Genomic DNA, 20,981 nt, shown 5'->3' with positions numbered 1-20,981 from the left:
GTCCCTGGTCCCAGGCATCTTCATTCCGGGACAATACAGTGTCCCAGAATGAAACTGACACTGGGAACCATCAGGAATTCCGCCTCCAACTCCACCTGACTCTAATCCTGCCCACTGGTTGGTAGAGCCGCCTGCCCTCCCTGCCCAGTGTTAAAAGCGGAGGAGGATTTCACTTCCTCCTCCTAGACGCTAGTGCTCCTGGAGTCCAACACAGCTGAGCTCCACCGCCGCACACTTGTCATGCCATGGTCCTAGAGAGGGACAGTTCTGCTGGTCCAGTGGCGACGGGGTGCAGGGCAGTGGAGACAGCAGCATCTTAACCACTTCAGCCCCGGAAGGATTTACCCCCCTTCCTGACCAGAGCACTTTTTACAATTTGGAACTGCGTCGCTTTAACTGCTAATTGAACGGTCATGCAATGCTGTACCCAAGCGAAATTTGCGTTCTTTTCTTCCCACAAATAGAGCTTTCTTTTGATGGTATTTGATCACCTCTGCGGTTTTTATTTTTTGCACTATAAACGGAAAAATACCGAAAATTTTGAAAAAAAATGATATTTTCTACATTTTGTTATAAAAAAAATCCAATAAACCCAATTTTAGTCATGCATTTAGGCCAAAAAGTATTCGGCCACATGTCTTTGGTAAAAAAAATGTCAATAAGCGTATATTTATTGGTTTGCGCAAAAGTTATAGCGTCTACAAGCTAGGGTACATTTTCTGGAATTTACACAGATTTTAGTTTATGACTGCCTATGTCATTTCTTTAGGTGCTAAAATGGCAGGGCAGTACAACCCACCCCCCCCCCCCAAAATTACCCCATTTTGGAAAGTAGACACCCCAAGGAAATTGTTGAGAGGCATGTTGAGCCCATTGAATATTAATTTTTTTTGTATCAAGTGATTGAATAATGACAAAAAAAAAAATTACAAAAAGTTGTCACTAAATGATATATTGTTCACACAGGCCATGGGCATATGTGGAATTGAACCCCAAAATACATTTTGCTGCTTCTCCTGAGTACGGGGATACCACATGTGTGGGACTTTTTGGGAGCCTAGTTGCGTACGGGGCCCCGAAAACCAATCACCGCCTTCAGGATTTCTAAGGGCGTAAAGTTTTGATTTCACTCCTCACTACCTATCACAGTTTTGAAGGCCATAAAATGCCCAGCTGGCACAAACCCCCCCCCCCCAAATGACCCTATTTTAGAAAGTAGACACCCCAAGCTATTTGCTGAGAGGCATGTTGAGTCCATGGAATATTTTATATTTTGACACAAGTTGCGGGAATTTGACAATTTTTTTTTTTTTTTTTGCACAAAGTTGTCACTAAATGATATATTGCTCAAACATGCCATGGGCATATTTGGAATTACACCGCAAAATACATTCTGCTACTTCTCCTGAGTACAGGGATACCACATGTGTGGGACTTTTTGGGAACCTAGCTGCATACGGGGCCCCGAAAACCAATCACCGCCTTCAGGATTTCTAAGGGCGTAAATTTTTGATTCACTCCTCACTACCTATCACAGTTTCGAAGGTCATAAAATGCCAAGATAGCACAACCCCCCCCCCCAAATGACCCCATTTTGGAAAGTAGACACCCCAAGCTATTTGCTGAGTGAGAGGCATGGTGAGTATTTTGCAGGTCTCATTTGTTTTTGAAAGTAAAGAAAGACAAGAAAAACTTTTTTTTCTTTTTTCAATTATCAAAACTTTGTGACAGAAAGTGAGGTCTGCAAAATACTCACTATACCTCTCATCAAATAGCTTGGGGTGTCTACTTTCCAAAATGGGGTCATTTGGGGGGGTTTGTGCCACCTGGGCATTCCATGGCCTCCGAAACTGATAGGCAGTGAAGAGTGAAATCAAAAATTTACGCCCTTAGAAAGCCTGAAGGCGGTGCTTGGTTTTCGGGGTCCCGTACGCGGCTAGGCTCCCAAAAAGTCTCACACATGTGGTATCCCCGTACTCAGGAGAAGCAACAGAATGTATTTTGCGGTGTAATTTCACATATTCCCATGGCATGTTGGATCAATATATCATTTAGTGACAACTTTGTGCAAAAAAAAAAAAAAATTGTATTTTTCCCGCAACTTGTGTCACAATATAAAATATAAAATATTCCATGGACTCGACATGCCTCTCAGCAAATAGTTTGGGGTGTTTACTTTCCAAAATGGGGTCATTTGGGGGGTTTTGAACTGTCCTGGCATTTTATGCACAACATTTAGAAGCTTATGTCACACATCACTCACTCTTATAACCACTCGAAGACAAAGCCCTTTCTGATACTTTTTGTTTACATGAAAAAATTATTTTTTTTTCAAGAAAATTACTTTGAACCCCCAAACATTATATATATATATTTTTAAAGCAAATGCCCTACAGATTAAAATGATGGGTGTTTCATTTTTTTTTCCACACAGTATTTGCGCAGCGATTTTTCAAATGCATTTTTTGGGGAAAAAATACACTAAATTTCAATGCACTAAAACACACTATATTGCCCAAATGTTTGATGAAATAAAAAAGATGATCTTAGGCCTAGTACATGGATGCCAAACACGACATGCTTTAAAATTGCGCACAAATGTGCAGTGGCGACAAACTAAATACATTTTTAAAAACCTTTAAAAGGCTTTACAGGTTACCACTTTAGATTTACAGAGGAGGTCTACTGCTAAAATTACTGCCCTCAATCTGACCTTTGCGGTGATACCTCACATGCATGGTGCAATTGCTGTTTACATTTGACGCCAGACCGACGCTTGCGTTCGCCTTTGCGCGAGAGCAGGGGGGGGACAGGAGTGCTTTTTTTTTTTTCCTTTTTTATCTTATTTTTAAACTGTTCCTTTCATTTTTTTAAAATCATTTTATTGTTATCTCAGGGAATTTAAATATCCTCTATGATAGCAATAGGTAGTGACAGGTACTATTTTTTGAAAAAATTGGGGTCTATTAGACCCTAGATCTCTCCTCTGCCCTCAAAGCATCTGACCACACCAAGATCGGTGTGATAAAACGCTTTCCCAATTTCCCAATGGCGCTGTTTACATACAGCAAAATCTAAGTCATGAAATGCTCGTAGCTTCCGGTTTCTTAGGCCATAAAGATGTTTGGAGCTATTCTGGTCTCTGATCAGCACTATGGTCAGCTGGCTGAATCACCGGCTGCATTCTCAGGTTCCCTGTTGGGACAAGAGAGCCAGAGAAAAACATGGAAGACGGTGGGGGGGGCATTCCCTCCCACTGCTTGTAAAAGCAGTCTAGAGGCTAATTAGCCGCTAGGATTGCTTTTACATGAAAGCCGACCGCTGGCTGAAAAGAATGATACCAAGATGATACCTAAACCTGCAGGCATCATTCTGGTACCACATACCAGTACGTTGCTGGTCCTTGTTGGGCATATATTGTAAACATTTTTTTCATGCAGCCTGTGGGCTGAACGAAAAAAAGATATTGATCGGTGGGTATGCCCACCATTAGAATACCTCCCTTCATCCACCCACTTCTAATGATGGGCATACATGCACCGTTTATATATGCCGAAGCATGGGGGCATCCACCCCAAAAGGTAGGAGCAAATCACTCCTCCACCCCTGCTGCACCCATATTTTGGCATATATGCTCTTTTTTTAACTGTGGTGGTGAAATCACCTCCTACAGTGCTGGAGTCACAGCTTTATGTATCGTGGGAGCAAACGCTGTTGCTGTCAAGATAAATAAATCCGCGCTGCAACTGAATGGCCTACCTGCTAAGCAAATGATGGTTAACAATAAAACAAAGTAACATTACAGTATAACAGTAATGCCCCGTACACACGGTCGGACATTGATCGGACATTCCGACAACAAAATCCTAGGATTTTGTTCCGACGGATGTTGGCTCAAACTTGTCTTGCATACACACGGTCACACAAAGTTGTCGGAAAATCCGATCATTCTGAACGCGGTGACGTAAAACACGTACGTCTGGACTATAAATGGGGCAGTAGCCAATAGCTTTCATCGCTTTATTTATTCTGAGCATGCGTGGCACTTTGTGCGTCGGATTTGTGTACACACGATCGGAAATTCTGACAATTTTGTTGTCGGAAAATTTTATATCCTGCTCTCAAACTTTGTGTGTCGGAAAATCCGATGGAAAATGTGTGATGGAGCCTACACACGGTCGGAATTTCCGACAACAAGGTCCTATCACACATTTTCCACCGGAAAATCCGACCGTGTGTACAGGGCATAAGACCATACCCGCAAAGCAAATACAAAAAAAACATAGTAAAAAATAAAACATTTAACGCAACCTGTGCCTAAAATATATATATGCCGAAGCATGGGGGCAACCTCCCGCAAAAGGTAGGAGCAAATCGCTCCTCCACCCTCTACTGCCCCCACGCTTCGGCATATATACTGTGGTGGTGAAATCACCTCCGACAGCGCTGGAGTCACGGCTTTATGAATCGTTGGAGCAAACTCTGTTGCTGTCAAGAAAAATAAATCCGCTCTGCAGCTGAATGGCGTACCTGAAAACAAAAAAATGGTTAACAATAAAACACATTCAACAATAAAGTATAAAAAAATTGCATAACTATAAAGCAAACATGATAAAACATAATAACAATAAAACATTGCAGAATAGAATACAGTAAAAAAGAGCAGAACTATAGAGAGAGAATAGAGAGAGAACAATAAAACAACAACTATTTTTTTTTTATTTTATTGTATATTTTTTTTGTGGTTTTTTTTTTTTTTTTTTTTACACTTTTTTTTGTAACTGTAACTTTTGTAACTGTAACCGTTTCCAGGTTCGGGTCTCTAAAAATGCAATGGCATCTTGGGAGACCCTGTGAAAGTGTGTCTAGTCTGTGCAGTGCTGTACCCTATGCTAATACTCAACTAATGTATGGTAACGTGCAAAACATTCACCAATGCAAAGACCAGGATTGGACAGGAGGGACAATAATAGCGGGTGTCACGCCTATATCCGCGCTTGCTGCAGACACGACATCTTTTTTGGGGGGCTCGTTGGGTAGGGGTACTCGGGAGGACATAAAGAAAATGCCTCTCATGCAGCCAGCTTACTGCATTTGGTTGGGGAAGGTGAGGTGGAGCACCGTCTGGAAACAGAAGGGCTCTGACGATCTCTTTCTGGAATTTAAGGAAGGATCCAGTCCGTCCTGAAGCTCTGTATAGCACATAAGCGTTCAGCAAAGCCAATTGAAATAAATAAACAGATACTTTTTTGTACCAGCGTCTGGCCTTACGGGCAACTAGGTACAGTGCCAACAACTGGTCATTGAGGTCCACCCCTCCCATATTTTGGTTATATTCGTGGACATAGAGGGGTTTCTCCACAACACTAGTCGCCGTAGTAATTTGGACCGTCGTGTCTGCATGAAGGGAGGTAAGAACGAAAACATTCTTATTATCCCTCCACTTCATAGCGAGCAAATTATTACACTGCAAGCAGGCTCTCTCCCCAAGCCTAAGACGGGAATCTACAAGCCGCTTAGGTCGCACGGTGCCACATACTCCAATCTGCTGATCAAACAAGTGACTAAAAAGTGGCACGCTCATGTAATAATTGTCCATGTACAATTGGTACCCCTTTCCAAATAAGGGTGACACCAAGTCCCACACAATCTTGCCAGCGCTTCCTATGTAGTCAGGGCAGTTTGTCGGCTCTACGTGACTATCTTTGCCCTCGTAAACCATAAAACTACATGTATAGCCTGTGGCCCTGTCACAGAGCTTATACATCTTGACCCTGTATCTGGCACGCTTGCTGGGAAGGTACTGTTTGAATGATAAGTGGCCAGAAAACTTAATCAGGGACTCATCAACGCAGACAACTTGATGGGGAGTAAACAAGTCTGCAAAACGTTGCTTGAAGTGGTTTACGAGGGGCTGAATTTTGTAGAGCCGATCGTATCCAGGGTCTCCACGAGGACGACAGGGTTCATTGTTGTTGAAGTGCATGAACCACAAGATTTGCTCGTATCGTGCTCTGGTCATGGAGGCAGAGAACAAGGGCATATTGTGAATTGGGTCAGTGGGCCAATATGACCGCAACTCACTCTTTTTGGTTATGCCCATGTTGAGGGAAAGGCCCAGAAAGATCTTAAATTTGGAAACCGTAATTGGTTTCCAATCTCTGGCAAGGGAGGACTGGGGAATAGTGGCGATGTGTCAACCAGCGTACAAATTGCTTTGGTCCACAATAGATCTATAGAGATCTTCAGTGAAAAACAGTGAATAAAAATCAAGTGACGTAAAATCAACTGTTTCCACCTGAATACCGGGTTGGCTAGTGAATGGGGGAGGTACGGGTGCTGCAGAAGTGGTGGGTTCCCAATTGCAGAATGCAGCAGGAAGGGCACTATGGGCACGACGGGCCTGTGTTCGTCTTCTTCTTGGTGGCAGTGGGACACTACTTGTGCTTGCCACCTCGCCAGCTTGAACTGCACTTAGGACTCGCCACGTCACCACGTGATACTGCAGTGCTGGATGTACGACCAGGGTGTACTAGGCCGCTGGTGCTTGCCAGTTCACCAGAAGGAATAGCGGCGCTAGTACTGCTCTGCTCCATACGAGGGACCTGCGGTTCCTGCACATCAATGACAGAAGAAGAAGTTCGGGGTCTGGTACGCCTGACCTTGGCAGGGACCACAACTCCGTCATCAGAGCTATCTGTCATGGAGCCACTGTTGTCTACAGGATCGTATTCTGAGCCTGAATCTGACAGATGAATGACTTCCTCTTCACTATCTGTCATGCTCAGAAACGTGTAGGCCTCTTCACTAGGGTACCTTTGATTTGTCATTTTGGGCTCTAAATTTAGTGGTACACTAGTGAGACTCACAGGCAAAAAAGCTCCTGACTGTTAGCGACTGTATCAAAACGCTACCAAAAAAACTGTTAGCGATCGCAGGGATCAGGCCTGACTCTGCGAACACTGCAGTTATGTGTGTTTAGTGTTTTGTAAGTGACAGTGATCGATCGATACTGCACTTGGGTGGGCTGGGCAGGGCTGGGTCGAGGGGCAAAACGCAGGTGCTAGCAGGTATCTGGGCTGATCCCGCTAACACTGCATTTTTGGGAACCCTAAACTGCTCAGGACGCTAGTATAGATCTGATCGGATCAGATATTGATCCGTTCAGATACTATACCACTAAGGGAGGTGTATGCTGCGTGCGTGGGTGTTAGCGGTACTGGCGCTAACCTGATGCTGCCTGGGGCGACACAGACCTTATCTGACCCTAAAAGTTAACTTATATCACCGCCGGGCGATCAGGGGGCTAAACTTTTATTAGGTATTAAACGGCGGGTGCCCTGAAACTATAAAAAACAAACTAACTAACCAGCATCACCCGTAACAGTTATACGGTGATCACTGGTGAAAGGGTTAACTAGGGGGCAATCAGGGGGTTAAAACCTTTATTAGGTAGTATATGGGGGTCCCTGACGCTATAAAACGCTAACGGCGAACCTAAATACTTACCTCCCTAACTAGCGTCACCTGTGACACTAATACAGCAATCAAAAAAATTATAGCTCAGTGACACTGGCCACGGGGGTTGATCAAGGGGTTAAAACTTTATTAGGGGGGGTTAGGGGGTTATCCTAGACCTAAAGGGGGCTACAACTAACTGCCCTACCACTTATAACTGTCACAAACTGACACCAATGCAATAATCATAAAAAAAAAACCTGCTATTAGTGTCACTGTGACAAAGGGTATAGGGGGGTGATCGTGGGGTGATGGAGGGGGAAAAGTGTGCCCAGAGTGTTCTACTGTTAGTGTAGTGTTGGTGCAACTCACATTGATGTCTTCTCTCCTCGGTGCCGGAACGAAAAGACCGACTCAAGGAGAGATGACATCACTTCCTCTGCCGCTGTTTACATTACAGAGGCAGAGGAAGATTGTCATTCGTTGGGAGCGATCGCGAGGGGGTGGCCACGAATGAGTGGCCTACCCCTCAGCCTGGATCGCTCCCCTAATGAAGCCGACCACCTTGGGCACCGGGGGGGGGTGCACTTTTATTGTTTCATTTTAAGCATTATTAAAATCACTGCTCCCGAAAAAACAGCCGTTTTTAAAACTTTTTTTTGCATTCATACATGTCCCCTGGGGCAGGACCCAGGTCCCCAAACACTTTTTATGACAATAACTTGCATATAAGCCTTTAAAATTAGCACTTTTGATTATTCATGTTCGAGTCCCATAGACTTTAACGGTGTTCGAACAAATTTTTTGCCTGTTCGCATGTTCTGGTGGGAACCGAACAGGGCGGTGTTCGGCTCATCCCTACTCTCAACCCTGCTCTGACAGCGGCATGACTAGTCATTTCTGGAAGTCTGTCCTCAGGGATACTGCTCACATTGGACTCTGTTCCTACCTGCACTCAACTAACCTTGTGTGTACTCTACTCTGCTCATTGCCAATAGCAAGTTCTAGGAGTTTTCTGTCTATTAGTGGGTCCCCTCACCTTCCCCAGTCCATGGTGGGCAGGCAGTGGGGAGATGATGTGCTGTAACCTTCAGAAACAAATAAGCTGTGGGGCCCAAAAAAAAGGACGACCCTGCCTCCATCAACAGTGTTGATGGGGGGAAGGAAGGCCTCCTGCAGTGCTATTGTGCTCTGAATACTAATGCAGCCATCACATCTAAGAGTTAATAATCTGCAGTATAATAAAATGTCTGCTTTTGGGTTGTTTACTGCTTTAAGCATAGCAATCCATCACTAAACAGATTAAATGCACAGCTTTCTGAAGTATAAACTGCAAAAAGCTAGAACAAAAAGGTGACCCAAACAGGAACAATGAACAAATGAACAATGAACAATGAACTCGCTCAGGTGTGTGCGGGGGCCTTCGTGACTGAAAGTAGTGAAGCCAGAACAGCCAGACAACCATCGTTTTCAAAAGAAGTCAACGAGGGTAGAACTTAACCACTTGCTGACCAGTCGGCGTCATACCGTGGCAGGTCGGATCGTTCCCGCGAATCACTGTAGCTGCAAGTCAGTCCATTTTACAGCTATAGCAGGCGCTCCCCGCTGCACGGCAGGGGAGCTAATGCGCGTGGCCGGCGGGCCACCTGCGATCGCTCCACAGAGAGCCAGAATGGGGGATCCATCAATGTAAACAAACAGATCCCCGTTCTGTCAGGGGAGTACAGAGAGATCGTCTGTTCCTAGTGATTAGGAACATCGATCTCTCTCCTCCTCCATTCAGTCCCCTCCCCCACAGCTCGAAACACATTTAACTCCTTGGTCACCCCTTAGTGTTAACCCCTTCCCTGCCAGTGTCATTTATACAGTAATCAATGCATTTTAATAGAACTGCTATGTGTATAAGAGCCCTTTCACACTCCCAGCGGCCATGTTAGTGGCGCTTTTAACCCCCGCTAACGGCCGAAGAAAGGGTTAAATGCACCACCCATTCATTTCAATGAGCAGGGATGGAGGAGGAGCGATGTATACACCACTCCAAAGATGCTACTTGCAGGACTTTTTTTTAATTATTTTTTTCTAAAAAAAGGGCACCCAAGGGGAACGAGGAGTACGGGGCTGATACACCTTCACCGCCCACTCACCTGCTGGCCCGGAGAGGAGATTGTAGTCCGGCAGGACTCGGAGACAGGTAAGAGGGTGGAGGCACTCGGGCTCTCGTGGATCAGCAATCGGCCATTCGGGGGGGAGTTGGAGGAGGTCACCGAAGATCGAGCGGCAGGCCGAGGGCTTACAAATGAAGCCCAGAGGATCCAAGCAGAGCCGTTAGACATGGTGGAACAGGGATGAGAAAAAAAACAGGGATGAGAAAAACAACAAAGTACCAAGGGCCGCCAAACAGAAACCAAAGAAAAAAGAGAAAAAGGGCCAGAACATAACATTGTTAGAAATTAGCACACTCTCAGATCCTAGAACAGATCAGGAACTCGATTCAGAAGAGAGGAGGAACAGAAGAAGACAGTTCAACTGCCATAAAAAAAAGACATGGAAATAATGTTTGCGGCTTTGGAAAATTCATCAAAAACAGGAATGGTAATACTTAAAGACCTGAGCCACATGCTCCTACGAGGTTGGTTAGAGGAGGTTGGGAAAAAAAAAAAAAATTAGGGACTTACACAAAATCCGATAAAAGAGCTACAAGAAGAAATAAAAATATTTAAAAAAAAAACGAACAAAAACAATAACAAGCATACAGATTAGAAGATCAAGAAAACACTTAAGATTATGAGGCCTTCCCAAACTCTCAGACAGAAAATTTATCAGAAATAATAAAGGAAGATCTTCGATCCAATTCATGGAAAAGATGAAAACAACGTAATAAAAATAGAAAGAGTGTATAGAATAAGAATACCACAAGGGTTGCCGATGAAAAGTCCAAGAGATATAATTGTCAGAATTGAAAACTGGGAAGAAAAAAAAATACATTTGGAGAAATCTAAAGGGAAAGCCACCAATTGAATATGAGGAAAAGATTATACAAATTTTTCAAGAAACCCTGAGAAGGAGGGGGACACTAAAGCCGTTACTAAAAATCCTACAGGAACAAGAAATCCAATACAATTGGGGCTTCCCCGCATGTCTGATTGCTAGGAGAAATGGACGTACTGCTAAACTAATGTTTATAGAAGAAACTCCCAATTCCAATACCAGAAAACACCAGAGATTCAATCTCAAGACAAGAAAAAAACGATACAAGATGAAGTACAATGGCAGTTGATCCCAAGGAAACAGACTACCAGGGCAACTACAATAAATTAATTTAATATTAAAAATGTAATAAATAGTAACAGTTAGGATTGGGGGGGGGGGATGAGGAGGAGAGGGTGAAGAGGAGAATACAAAGACAAAGGAGAGGGGGATGGAGACCTGGACATGAGGTGTGCCCATAGGTCACCCCCTCAAATATAGGAGGGGTGGACCTAGAGCGCCAAACAGAATTCTACCTCGGGCTAAAAAGAGCAGAGGAGCAAGAGGAAAAAAAAATCTTATCTGCTCTAAGACCATGAGGTCAAAATAGCAACAACAGGAACAGGGGGGAGGGAAAAGGTCTGTGAACCGTGGGCAGGTCTGCTGCGGCCCTCGGGGCCCTGACACAAAGGGTTCCCCGTGTCTCCCCGCTTGGGGTGTCCCCTCTCCGCACACTTTGGGGATGGGCGCCGGGGAAAAAAAAAAAGGAGAGAGAGAAATAGAGAAACATGAGTAAAATAAAATGAACATATAATGTTCTAGGATTAAATTCCCCAGAGGGAAGACACATGGTATTATGAGGAATAGAAAGAAATGCCGCAGAAATAATATTTCTGCAAGAGACACATATTGCACAAGATACAAATGTCAAGTTATACTCGAGGAATATTCCAATATGGTATTTTGGAGACTCCCCAATCAGGAGGGCAAAAGGAGTAGCAATTGGCTTTGGGAAAAATGTTTGTTTTATAGTAGAAAAGCTGACCCAGAGGGCCGCTTCTTTTTTCTGATCGGGACCCTACAGGATATGAAAAACACGCTTGCAAATATATACTGCCCCAATAGGAACCCCAAAAAATATTTGGCAGGAATACCGAATGACCTGATGCAAAGGCAAACTAATATTAGTTGGCGACTTTAATTACTCCATGGACCAAAAACTAGATAGTACCTCAGTTGCACTGGATAGAGAATATAAACAAACAAGAATGATTAAAAAAAAAATGTATACACCGCACCAATTAGTAGACATCTGGAGAATCCAACATCCAAGTATAAAAGACTATACACTTCATTTGGCCGTAAACGGCACATATTCTAGGCTGGACTAGATCCGGGTTGAGCACAGAGCACTGGAGGATGTAATGGAATCAATAGGAATGTCGGATCACGCCCCAGTTGCAATGAAGATGAAACTACAAGGAGAAACCTACGGGAAAGCCCCATGGAGATTAAATGAGGACCCAATAGATGATAAGGAAACAGAAAATATAAGAGAAGAGGAGATCGACCAATATTTCCTGGAAAATGAGAGGCCAGAAATAACAGCAACAATATGGGAAACACATAAAAATGGTCATAAGGGGGAAATTGATCTCTATTGAAGCAAGAAAAAGAGGAGAGGAAACACCATGAAGAAAACTAAAAAAGAAATATACGACCTGGAACAAAGGCATAAAAAACAAGCAGAAGTAGAAACCCAAAGGACCCTAATTATAAAAAGAGACCAATTAAAAGACCTGATGGAACAGGAAACCAGGAAGGAGTTCAACAGAGTGGCACAAGAGAGATACAAATGGGGTAATAACCCAGGGAAGCATCTTGCAAAAATCTTAAGGAAAAAGAAGACCTTAAATTATAAGTGAAAAGATTAAAAATGAAAGAGGAGAAATGGTAAACAAGACAACAGAAACCGCACTGGGCCTTCCAATCATATTACAGTGCACTCTACACAATAAGAAATCAAGAGACACAGGAAGAAACCGCAAGACGAAATCAAAATGGCATTGAATGAAACCCCTATAGGCAAAAGCCCAGGCAAGTTTACAATCAAATACTATAAAAAAAAATCAATTGATCCCAAAGCTGTGCGACTACCTGAATAAGTTAGGGGAAGACAAAGAAACAAGACAAGAGTCACTACTAGCGCATATCACAATACCTAAAGGGAAAAGATAAAAATATCTGCTCCAATTATAGGCCTGTAGCCTTATTGAATGCGGACACAAAGATATATGCAAAAATCCTGGCAACAAGATTGAAAAAAATTATACCAGTGTGGGTGGACCCAGAACAGGGTTTGTACCTGGCAGAGAGGGCATAGACAATAGCATAAAAACAGTATTAATGTTGCAAAAGGGAAAAAATAAGGGATCCAAAGTTCTACTCCGGTCAATAGATGCGGAAAAAGCATTTGACAGGGTAGACTGGGGATTCATGATGGATACCCTCCAACATATGGGACTTGGACCTAAAGTAATGCGATGGATTAAAAATCTGAACATTCGCCCAATGGCGATGGTTAAAATTAATGGGAAGTTGTCACCATCATTCGAAATGTATAATGGAACGAGACAGGGGTGCCCGCTCTCGCCACTCCTATATGTATTGTCGATGGAACCATTCCTAGCGACCTTACAAAATAATCAGGATATAGGAGGGGCGAGAGTGGGTGAAGAGGAATATAAAATTGCGGCATATGAGGATGATGTCCTGATGTATGTGACCAACCCAAGAGTGACGCTCCCAAATATAATTAAAGAGATAAAAAACATGGTGAGCTTTCGAATTTTAAAATAAACCCCATTAAAACAGAAATACTAAACATAGGAGTAGGGAAAAATGAAGTACTTGCATTACAAAGGGAATTTCCATTTACATGGGTAAAAAGAGAGTTGCCATACCCAGCAATTAAATTGACATCTGTTGAGAAGCTATACATGGCAAATTATATTCCATTACTGAATGAGATTAAAGCGGAATTAAAGAGGGGCTCACTACAATCTCTGGATAGGAAGGATAAATATGTTTAAAATGGTGATCCTCCCTAAAATATACAAATTCCAAATGCTACCCAAAGCTATACCACAGTCTTTTAGAACAATAAAAACAATGATAAAATATATATGGCAAAATAAAAAACCGAGGATAAAATTTGCACTAATCACTAGGAAAAAAAAAAAATGGAGGTTTAACAACCTCAGATATAAATAGATGCTATAAGTCAGTAATCATCTCACGGATGGTAGAATGGATCAATGAAAAGAGTGAAAAAAAAGTGGATCAAGATTGAATATATGTTAAGTAGAACAATATTGCACAAAAATATCTGGGTACCACGTAAGCACAGAACATTAGACTCAGGGGCACACAATTTGACCATACAGACAAAAAAATTGGACATACAATTCACTATTAATTGCACTCACCAGAACAAATTTTTTTTTGCTCAGGGAATGAGACACGTTTAGGTGTAAGAATTGGGAACACACAATTAAGAGATATTTACACATGGGAAGATTTGAACACTATCGGAATTAAAGGAAATAAATAGATGGAAGATAAACGACTGGGAATATCTTCAATTAAAACACTTGGTAAACACACGACCACAACCAATTGGAGATGGAGAGAACTTGGAGCCATTGGAAAAACTCTGGAGTACAAGCCCCATTGAAATATGGAATATCCAAAGTATATGGAATATTGACAGAACTGGAAGGATTTGTCCCTACACAGGGAAATGGGAAGAAGAAATAGGAATGAATTTAGAGGACCAATAAGTGGAGAGAATGATAGGATCAGTATATTAGGTACCCAACAAACACAATAGAAATGAACTATAAATTGCTGGCAAGATGGTACTTGACCCCAGATAAAATCCACAAATATCAATTGGACAAATCACCACAATGCTGAAGAAAATGTGGACAGAGGGCCACAATGTCACATACTTGGTGGGAGTGCCCAAAAATCAAGCAATATTGGCAGGAAATCTTGGAATATATAATAGATAAAGTGGAGAAAAGAAACACCTTGGAGATGTGTCTATTTTATGAATCAAAAACCCCAAATAAACGATATGGAAAACAATTGACCCCAATATTGCTGAACGCTACGAAAGGATTCATTCCAAAGAAGTGGTTAAGTATAGAAAAGCCGGATGTAAAGAAATGGTTTGAGAGAATAGAATACTATAGCAGAATGGAATACCTATGCAGCAGAGAAAAAGGGCAACCAGGAAGATATAATAGTACCTGGGGAAAATGGAAAACCTCTAAAACCTTGGAGAAATACTTAGAAAAAAAAAATGACAGAATGTAGTAGTGTCTGAGTAGGGATAAAAGCAAGAAAGAGGGCAGGGAGCAGACCAAAGGGTTGGGGGGGGGATAGAAGATGGGGTATTGGGTAGTGAAAGAAGAAAATTTTTTAGGAAGATAGATAAAAAGTAAATGTTAGTGAACAAGATTTTAATATTTACATTTTGGAAGGAATTAAAATAAATAAACTTTGGCAAAAATACCACAATGATGCGAAATCGAGAAAGAGACAGTTAATGAACGTAAAGTTGAATAAGTCTCTCAAAATATTAGCTGGAAAAAAAAAATCTATCTCCTATTTTGTAAACACTATAAATTTTGCACAAACCAATCAATATACGCTTATTGCGATTTTTTTACCAAAAATATGTAGAATACATAAACTAACTTTTTATTTATTTTTTCCTCAAAAAGGTTTTTATTAAAAGATAATATAGTTGCATGTACAACACATTGAACAAATACTTGAAAGGAGCATCCATGACAGTATTATACACTGGCAATATAGAAAATGTTATCATACTACAAGTCATGGAGAAAGGAACTGCAGGGTTAACTGAACATAAGTAACTCTTGACGAAGATAAACATTATATGAAATTCTAACAGTTGTATGCCCTAAGAAGAGACATTATAGTCGAAACAGGTTTTATCAGAATTGCTTATTGACCATGGGGACCACTATCAACAGGTCTGTCCATGGCCTTTATAAATGCATGAAACTTGTATGTAGGGTATAGTAAGATTTAAACATCTCAGTTGGGGCGATGAAGTAAATTTGCTGGATAATTCGCTGTATCGGCAGAAGTGTGGGGGCGGGGGGAGAAAGATGGGGCTGGGTGAGAGGGGAGAGGTTGGGGGGGGTAAGAGTGGGGGACAGCATGAGGGAACAGAAGAACAAGGGAAGGGGGGAAGTAGGGGACCGCTCCTCTCCTCCGATCCCCTGATTTTAGTTAAATTATGACAGAGTCACTTGTGTGCGAGTCGAGTACGGGAGTATCACCAAACTTTTTATTTACCGTATTTTTTTTTTTGGACATTATAGCAAAGTAAAAAAATATTTTTCACTTCAAAATTGTCAGTCTTTTTGTTTAGACCCCTTTCACACTGGGGTGATGCAGGCGTTCGTGGTAAAGCGCTAGTTTTATCAGAGCTTTTAACCCCCCAGAAGGGATTAAAAGCACCTGCTTAGCGTGGCTTTCAAAACGCTTTTAAGGCACCCATTCATTTCAGTGGGCAAAATTTTCTAATGTAACAACCTGAAGAATAATATATATTTATTAATTTTTATTACAGTATAATAATTAAAAAAAAAATGATATTTTTTCTAAGAATACTACATTAAAATTATATTTAAAATATTCTGTTACAATTTGTATTTCTATATAAAATACAAATATTTATATTTTATATAGAACATAAATAGTCGAAGAGTATTTTTAATGAGAATATAACAAAAAAATACTATTTTCCAATCATTTTTAGCAAAAAAAAGCGTCAAATAAATGTCAAAGAGCCGAAGCTTCCTGCAGTACAATCACATGCCATAATATGGTAACCGAATAGCTAAATCAAGAAGAATGTGGCCGAACGTTTAGGCTCCACCTAATACAGCAACCATAGGTCTTAAGCCCTGTATGCACACACACACACAACACACACGATACGAAAATCGGAAGTAAAATTTAATCCGATGAACGATCTGCTGATTTTTGGATCGTTAGCTTGCGAGAGCCGATCCTGTTTTTTCATACGACAAAGCTGGATGTGCAGACTATAAAGTTTTATTCGTACGTGAACACAACATCCGATTTTCGTTCAATATGGTTTTTGTCCAGAAAAAATAAATACATTTTAAGAGTAAGAATACGCATGCTCACAAGCAAATAACACATACAAAACTATTCAACGCGTTTCATCACTTCCATAGGTGTGCGCAGCCTATTAGGGTGTGCACTCCAAAGCTCAAACACATGGTACCGCTCACTCACTGTGTTCATTCAGAAAGGGAAGGGGGGGTCGGTAAACTACATATTTACAGGCTCCTTCCCCCACTCATTCTAAAACATCCCTGTGTGTGTCCGCAGCAGCAGCCGGTGGGAGAGAAGAGGAAGGAAGCCGGCAGCGCTGCAGGGGGGAGCCAGGGCAGTAGGGGGAATCTGGGCTGCACGGGATGATTATGGTGTGCCCAGGCACACACCTATGGTCACTTCTGAAGTTGAATTTGTACGAGAATTTTTGTATGGCGAGTAACCTCTTCACTTTCAGCATTGGACTAGCATGCAAAAAAAAAACAGATGAACATTTGTCCCAAAGTCTGATCGTGTGTATGAGGCTTTAGGCTATGAGTCCAGAAGTATCAGCAACTGATTACAAAAGTAAGAAAAAAAAAAATTGTGAAGTAACTTTTCAAAAAATTGTAGGGCACTCATAGCCAAGTATATGTAGGAGGTGGGGGGTACATCATTGTCAGGAAGTAACCCTAATGCCTCATAGCACGCGACCGCACTCCTGAGGAAGTATGAGGGTTTGGGGGGGACCCGCGGGGTTAGTTCGCATTTATTAAAAATATTCTTTTAGGAGTTCACACCATTGCGAATTGGATGAAGGCACGTTTTTGATACGTTCCAGTGCATTTTTCCCCACCTCATTTTTCTTAATCTGAAATAAGGACATGTGTGTTTCAGTGTGTTTTTTGATGCTTTTTTCAGTGTTCCAGTTGAGTCCAGTGCAGGAAAAATGCATGTTCTACTTTTTTTTTCTATGCCATTGAAAACCATATAACCTACTTTCCATGCATTTTTGATGCAGAAAAAAAAATTGCACTGGACTGCATGTGGCATGAACTGGCCCTCAGATATTTTATATTAAAAAAATGGTTAAAAAAATTTGTTTTTTTTGTTTTTTTTTAAATAGACATATACCACATTTCTATACACCCTGTTCCAAATTATTATGCAAATTCTATTTCAGTGTCACAAAGATTAAATATTTTGTGTCTCAGGGCTCTTTTGATCACTGAAAACAATCTCGGACGCCTGTGATAATTAGATTGCCAAGTGAGCCCAATTAAAGGAAAAACTACTAAAGGAGGGTGTTCCGCATTATTAAGTAGAGCACCATTTTCAAGCAATATGGGGAAGAAAAAGGATCTCTCTGCTGCCGAAAAGAGGGAAATAGTTCAATGCCTTGGACGAGGTATGAAAACATTTGATATTTCACGAAAACTTAAATGTGATCATCGCACTATTAAGAGATTTGTGGCTGATTCAGAGCACAGACGGGTTTCGTGCAGATAAAGGCACATTGAGGAAGAAGAGACACATTGATGAAGGGAGAAGGAACAGGAAAGCAAGCTTAAAGACTCGGAAGCGTGGCAGATATTAAGGAGGATTAATGCCACTTCGGTTAACTGCAAAATGCTGGAGTTGAACTACAAGTGCTTGACGAGAATGTACATGACCCCCGACAGAGTACATAAATGTCAGAAGGAAACTTCGCAACTATTCTGGAGGGGTTGCAAAGAAATAGGGACAATGGCACATATCTGGTGGCATTGCCCTGAAATCAAAAAATACTGGGAGGAGGTAAGGGAAATAATTAAAGAGATTACCGATATCGCTATCCCGAACGACCCTTGGGCGTGCCTATTTCATAAGAGCAAAATGTCCACAAAGATATATTTGAAAACGTTACTACCACAGCTCACTAACGCGGCTAAAAGCCTTATACCCCGGTACTGGCAAAAGAGAGGAAGACGATGAGTGATTGGTTTAACAAAATCAATGAAATACAAGGTCTGGAATATCTTAGGTTTAGTGAAGGGGCGGATATGGAAGTTTTTGAGACAAAGTGGAGGAAATGGGTGGAGTTCAAAGACTCTCAAAAAGCGGCCGAGGTATGGGCATTTATCCTAGAGGTCTAGATATTGCTAGATAGGGAAAAATGAGTTAGGGCGCAATGAGCAGACCGCGGGGAAGATAGGAGCGGAGTAGAGTGGGTGCGGGGGAGAGGGAGGTGAAACAAGTGAGGTGAGGCTGGGGGGTTGGGAGGGGGGGTAGGGTGTGCCCTAGGATGTGTCGAACAAGGGAAGTCTATTGTACCAAAGGTTTTGTATGTGACATATGTGTTGGGAAAAAAAAAAAAGTAGATAAAAATTGCCACAATGATGTGATGACGTGAACTCCCGCTGATGTGGCAGTAAAAAAAAAAAAGGCACATTGAGGAAGATTTCTGCAAGATCCATGCATCGGATCAAGAGAGCAGCTGCTAAAACACCACTACATAGCAGCAAACAGATATTGGAAGCTGCTGGTGCCTCTGGAGTCCACCAGACATCAAGGTGTAGAGTCCTCCAGAGTCTTGCAACTGTGCATAAACCTTCCATTCGGCCACCACTAACCAGGGCTCACAAGCAGAAACGGCTGCATTGGGCTGAAAAATACATGAAGACTAATTTTCAAACAGTCCTGTTCACTGATGAGTGCCGTGCAACCCTGGATGGTCCAGATGAATGGAATAGTGGATGGTTGGTGGACGGCCACCCTGTTCCAACAAGGCTGCGACGTCAGCAAGGCGGTGGTGGAGTCATGTTTTGGGCCGGAATCATGGGAAGAGAGCTGGTTGGCCCCTTTAGGGTCCCCAGAGGTGTAAAGATGACCTCTGCAAAGTATGTGGAGTTCCTGACTGACCACTTCCTTCCCTGGTACAGATGGAAGAACTATGCTTTCCGTAATAAAATCATCTTCATGCATGACAATGCACCATCTCATGCTGCAAAGAATACCTCTGCATCAATGGCTGCTATGGGGATAAAAGGAGAGAAAGTCATGGTGTGGCCTCCATCCTCCCCTGACCTCAATCCTATTGAGAAATTTTGGAGCATCCTCAAGCAAAAGATCTGAGGGTGGCAGACAGTTTACATCCAAACAGCAGCTCTGGGAGGCTATTCTGACATCTTGCAAACAAATTCAAGCAGAAACTGCCCAAAAACTCACAAGTTCAATGGATGCAAGACTTGTGAAGCTGCTATCAAATAAGGGGTCCTATGTTAAAATGTAACGTGACCTGTTAAAATGTTTAAAAAGTTAAAATGTCGTTTGATTGAATTAGCTTTTGGATTTCAGTAAATATGCTGCAAACACAGCAAATGACAATTTTCAGTTGGTTACAACCTATAAAGTGTTTTGAAACTTACTCTGCGTAATAATTTGGAACAGTGCATTGTAAGTTTTTTATTTAGAAAAAACAAACTGTTATCATTAGGAGGTTTGTTCAATAAAATTTGAATTGTACTCTTGATAGTTGATAACATGAGAATTATGCTGACTGATGTTTACATCAATTATTTAGGTAAATAAGAAAAATATCATTGGCATAATAATTTGGAACAGGGTGTAAATACAGATGAATAGGTATGACAGAGCCAACAGGTACACAGGAACTACAATCAAAAGTCCACATAAGACGTTACTTACGGCTCAGCATTGCCTGCAGGGATGACACACAGGAGGCACAGGGCCAGCAGACTTCTCCTCTCCATGTCACCAGGTACACAACTCCTCACACCTGTCCCAGATCTTCATCGCTCACCTGTCTATATACACCTGAGAAGGGGGCGGGGACTTCCTTCTTCCTCATCCTCTTCAGCCAAGACCGGCTAAGATGAAGACAAAGTAAATATACTGTGATGTATTCTCCTTCTGTGAGCTCCTCGTACGTCAGTAATAGGCTCCATTTACCGCTCCTGCTTTACAGATCATTAGTTAAGAAGGTCATTTGAATTTGGGGACTGTCCAAAAATATATGAAAATGTGTTTAACCACTTGCCCTCCGGAAAGATTTTACCCCCCCCGCCTCATGACCGGGGCATTTTTTGCTATTCGGCACTGCGCTATTTTAACAGCCAGCTTAGCGGTCATGCAACGATTTACCCAAATTAAATTTTTAGCATTTTTTTCCCCACAAATAGAGCTTTCTTTTGGTGGTATTTGATCACCTCTTTTTTTTTTTTTTTTTTTTTATTAAATAAATGAAAATAGACCAAAAATTTAGAAATAAAAAAAAGGACGTTTTCTACTTTAACCACTTCAGCCCCGGAAGGTTTTACCCCCTCCCATACCAAGCCATTTTTTTGCGTTATTTTAACTGACAATTGCGCAGTCGTGCGATGCTGTAC

At 41.8% G+C, this 20,981-nt stretch overlaps 1 protein-coding gene across 1 annotated transcript in view; it reads right to left on the bottom strand.

Annotated features, from left to right (window-relative positions):
• LOC141106648 (alpha-2-macroglobulin-like) overlaps positions 1-20,420 on the bottom strand; it is a 129,339-nt gene extending 108,919 nt beyond the window's left edge. The window contains exon 1 of the mRNA XM_073597593.1: positions 20,281-20,420. Coding sequence (XP_073453694.1) covers positions 20,281-20,345 — 65 coding nt within the window. The 5' untranslated portion in view covers positions 20,346-20,420. The remainder of the gene's footprint in view (positions 1-20,280) is intronic.
• Positions 20,421-20,981: the final 561 nt, after the last annotated feature.

Source organism: Aquarana catesbeiana, linkage group LG08 (genome assembly GCF_042186555.1).
Source record: "Aquarana catesbeiana isolate 2022-GZ linkage group LG08, ASM4218655v1, whole genome shotgun sequence".
In the NCBI taxonomy this organism is placed as follows: Eukaryota; Metazoa; Chordata; class Amphibia; order Anura; family Ranidae; genus Aquarana; species Aquarana catesbeiana.
Note: the sequence above shows the minus strand (reverse complement) of the source record. Positions and strands in the feature narration are given on the sequence as shown.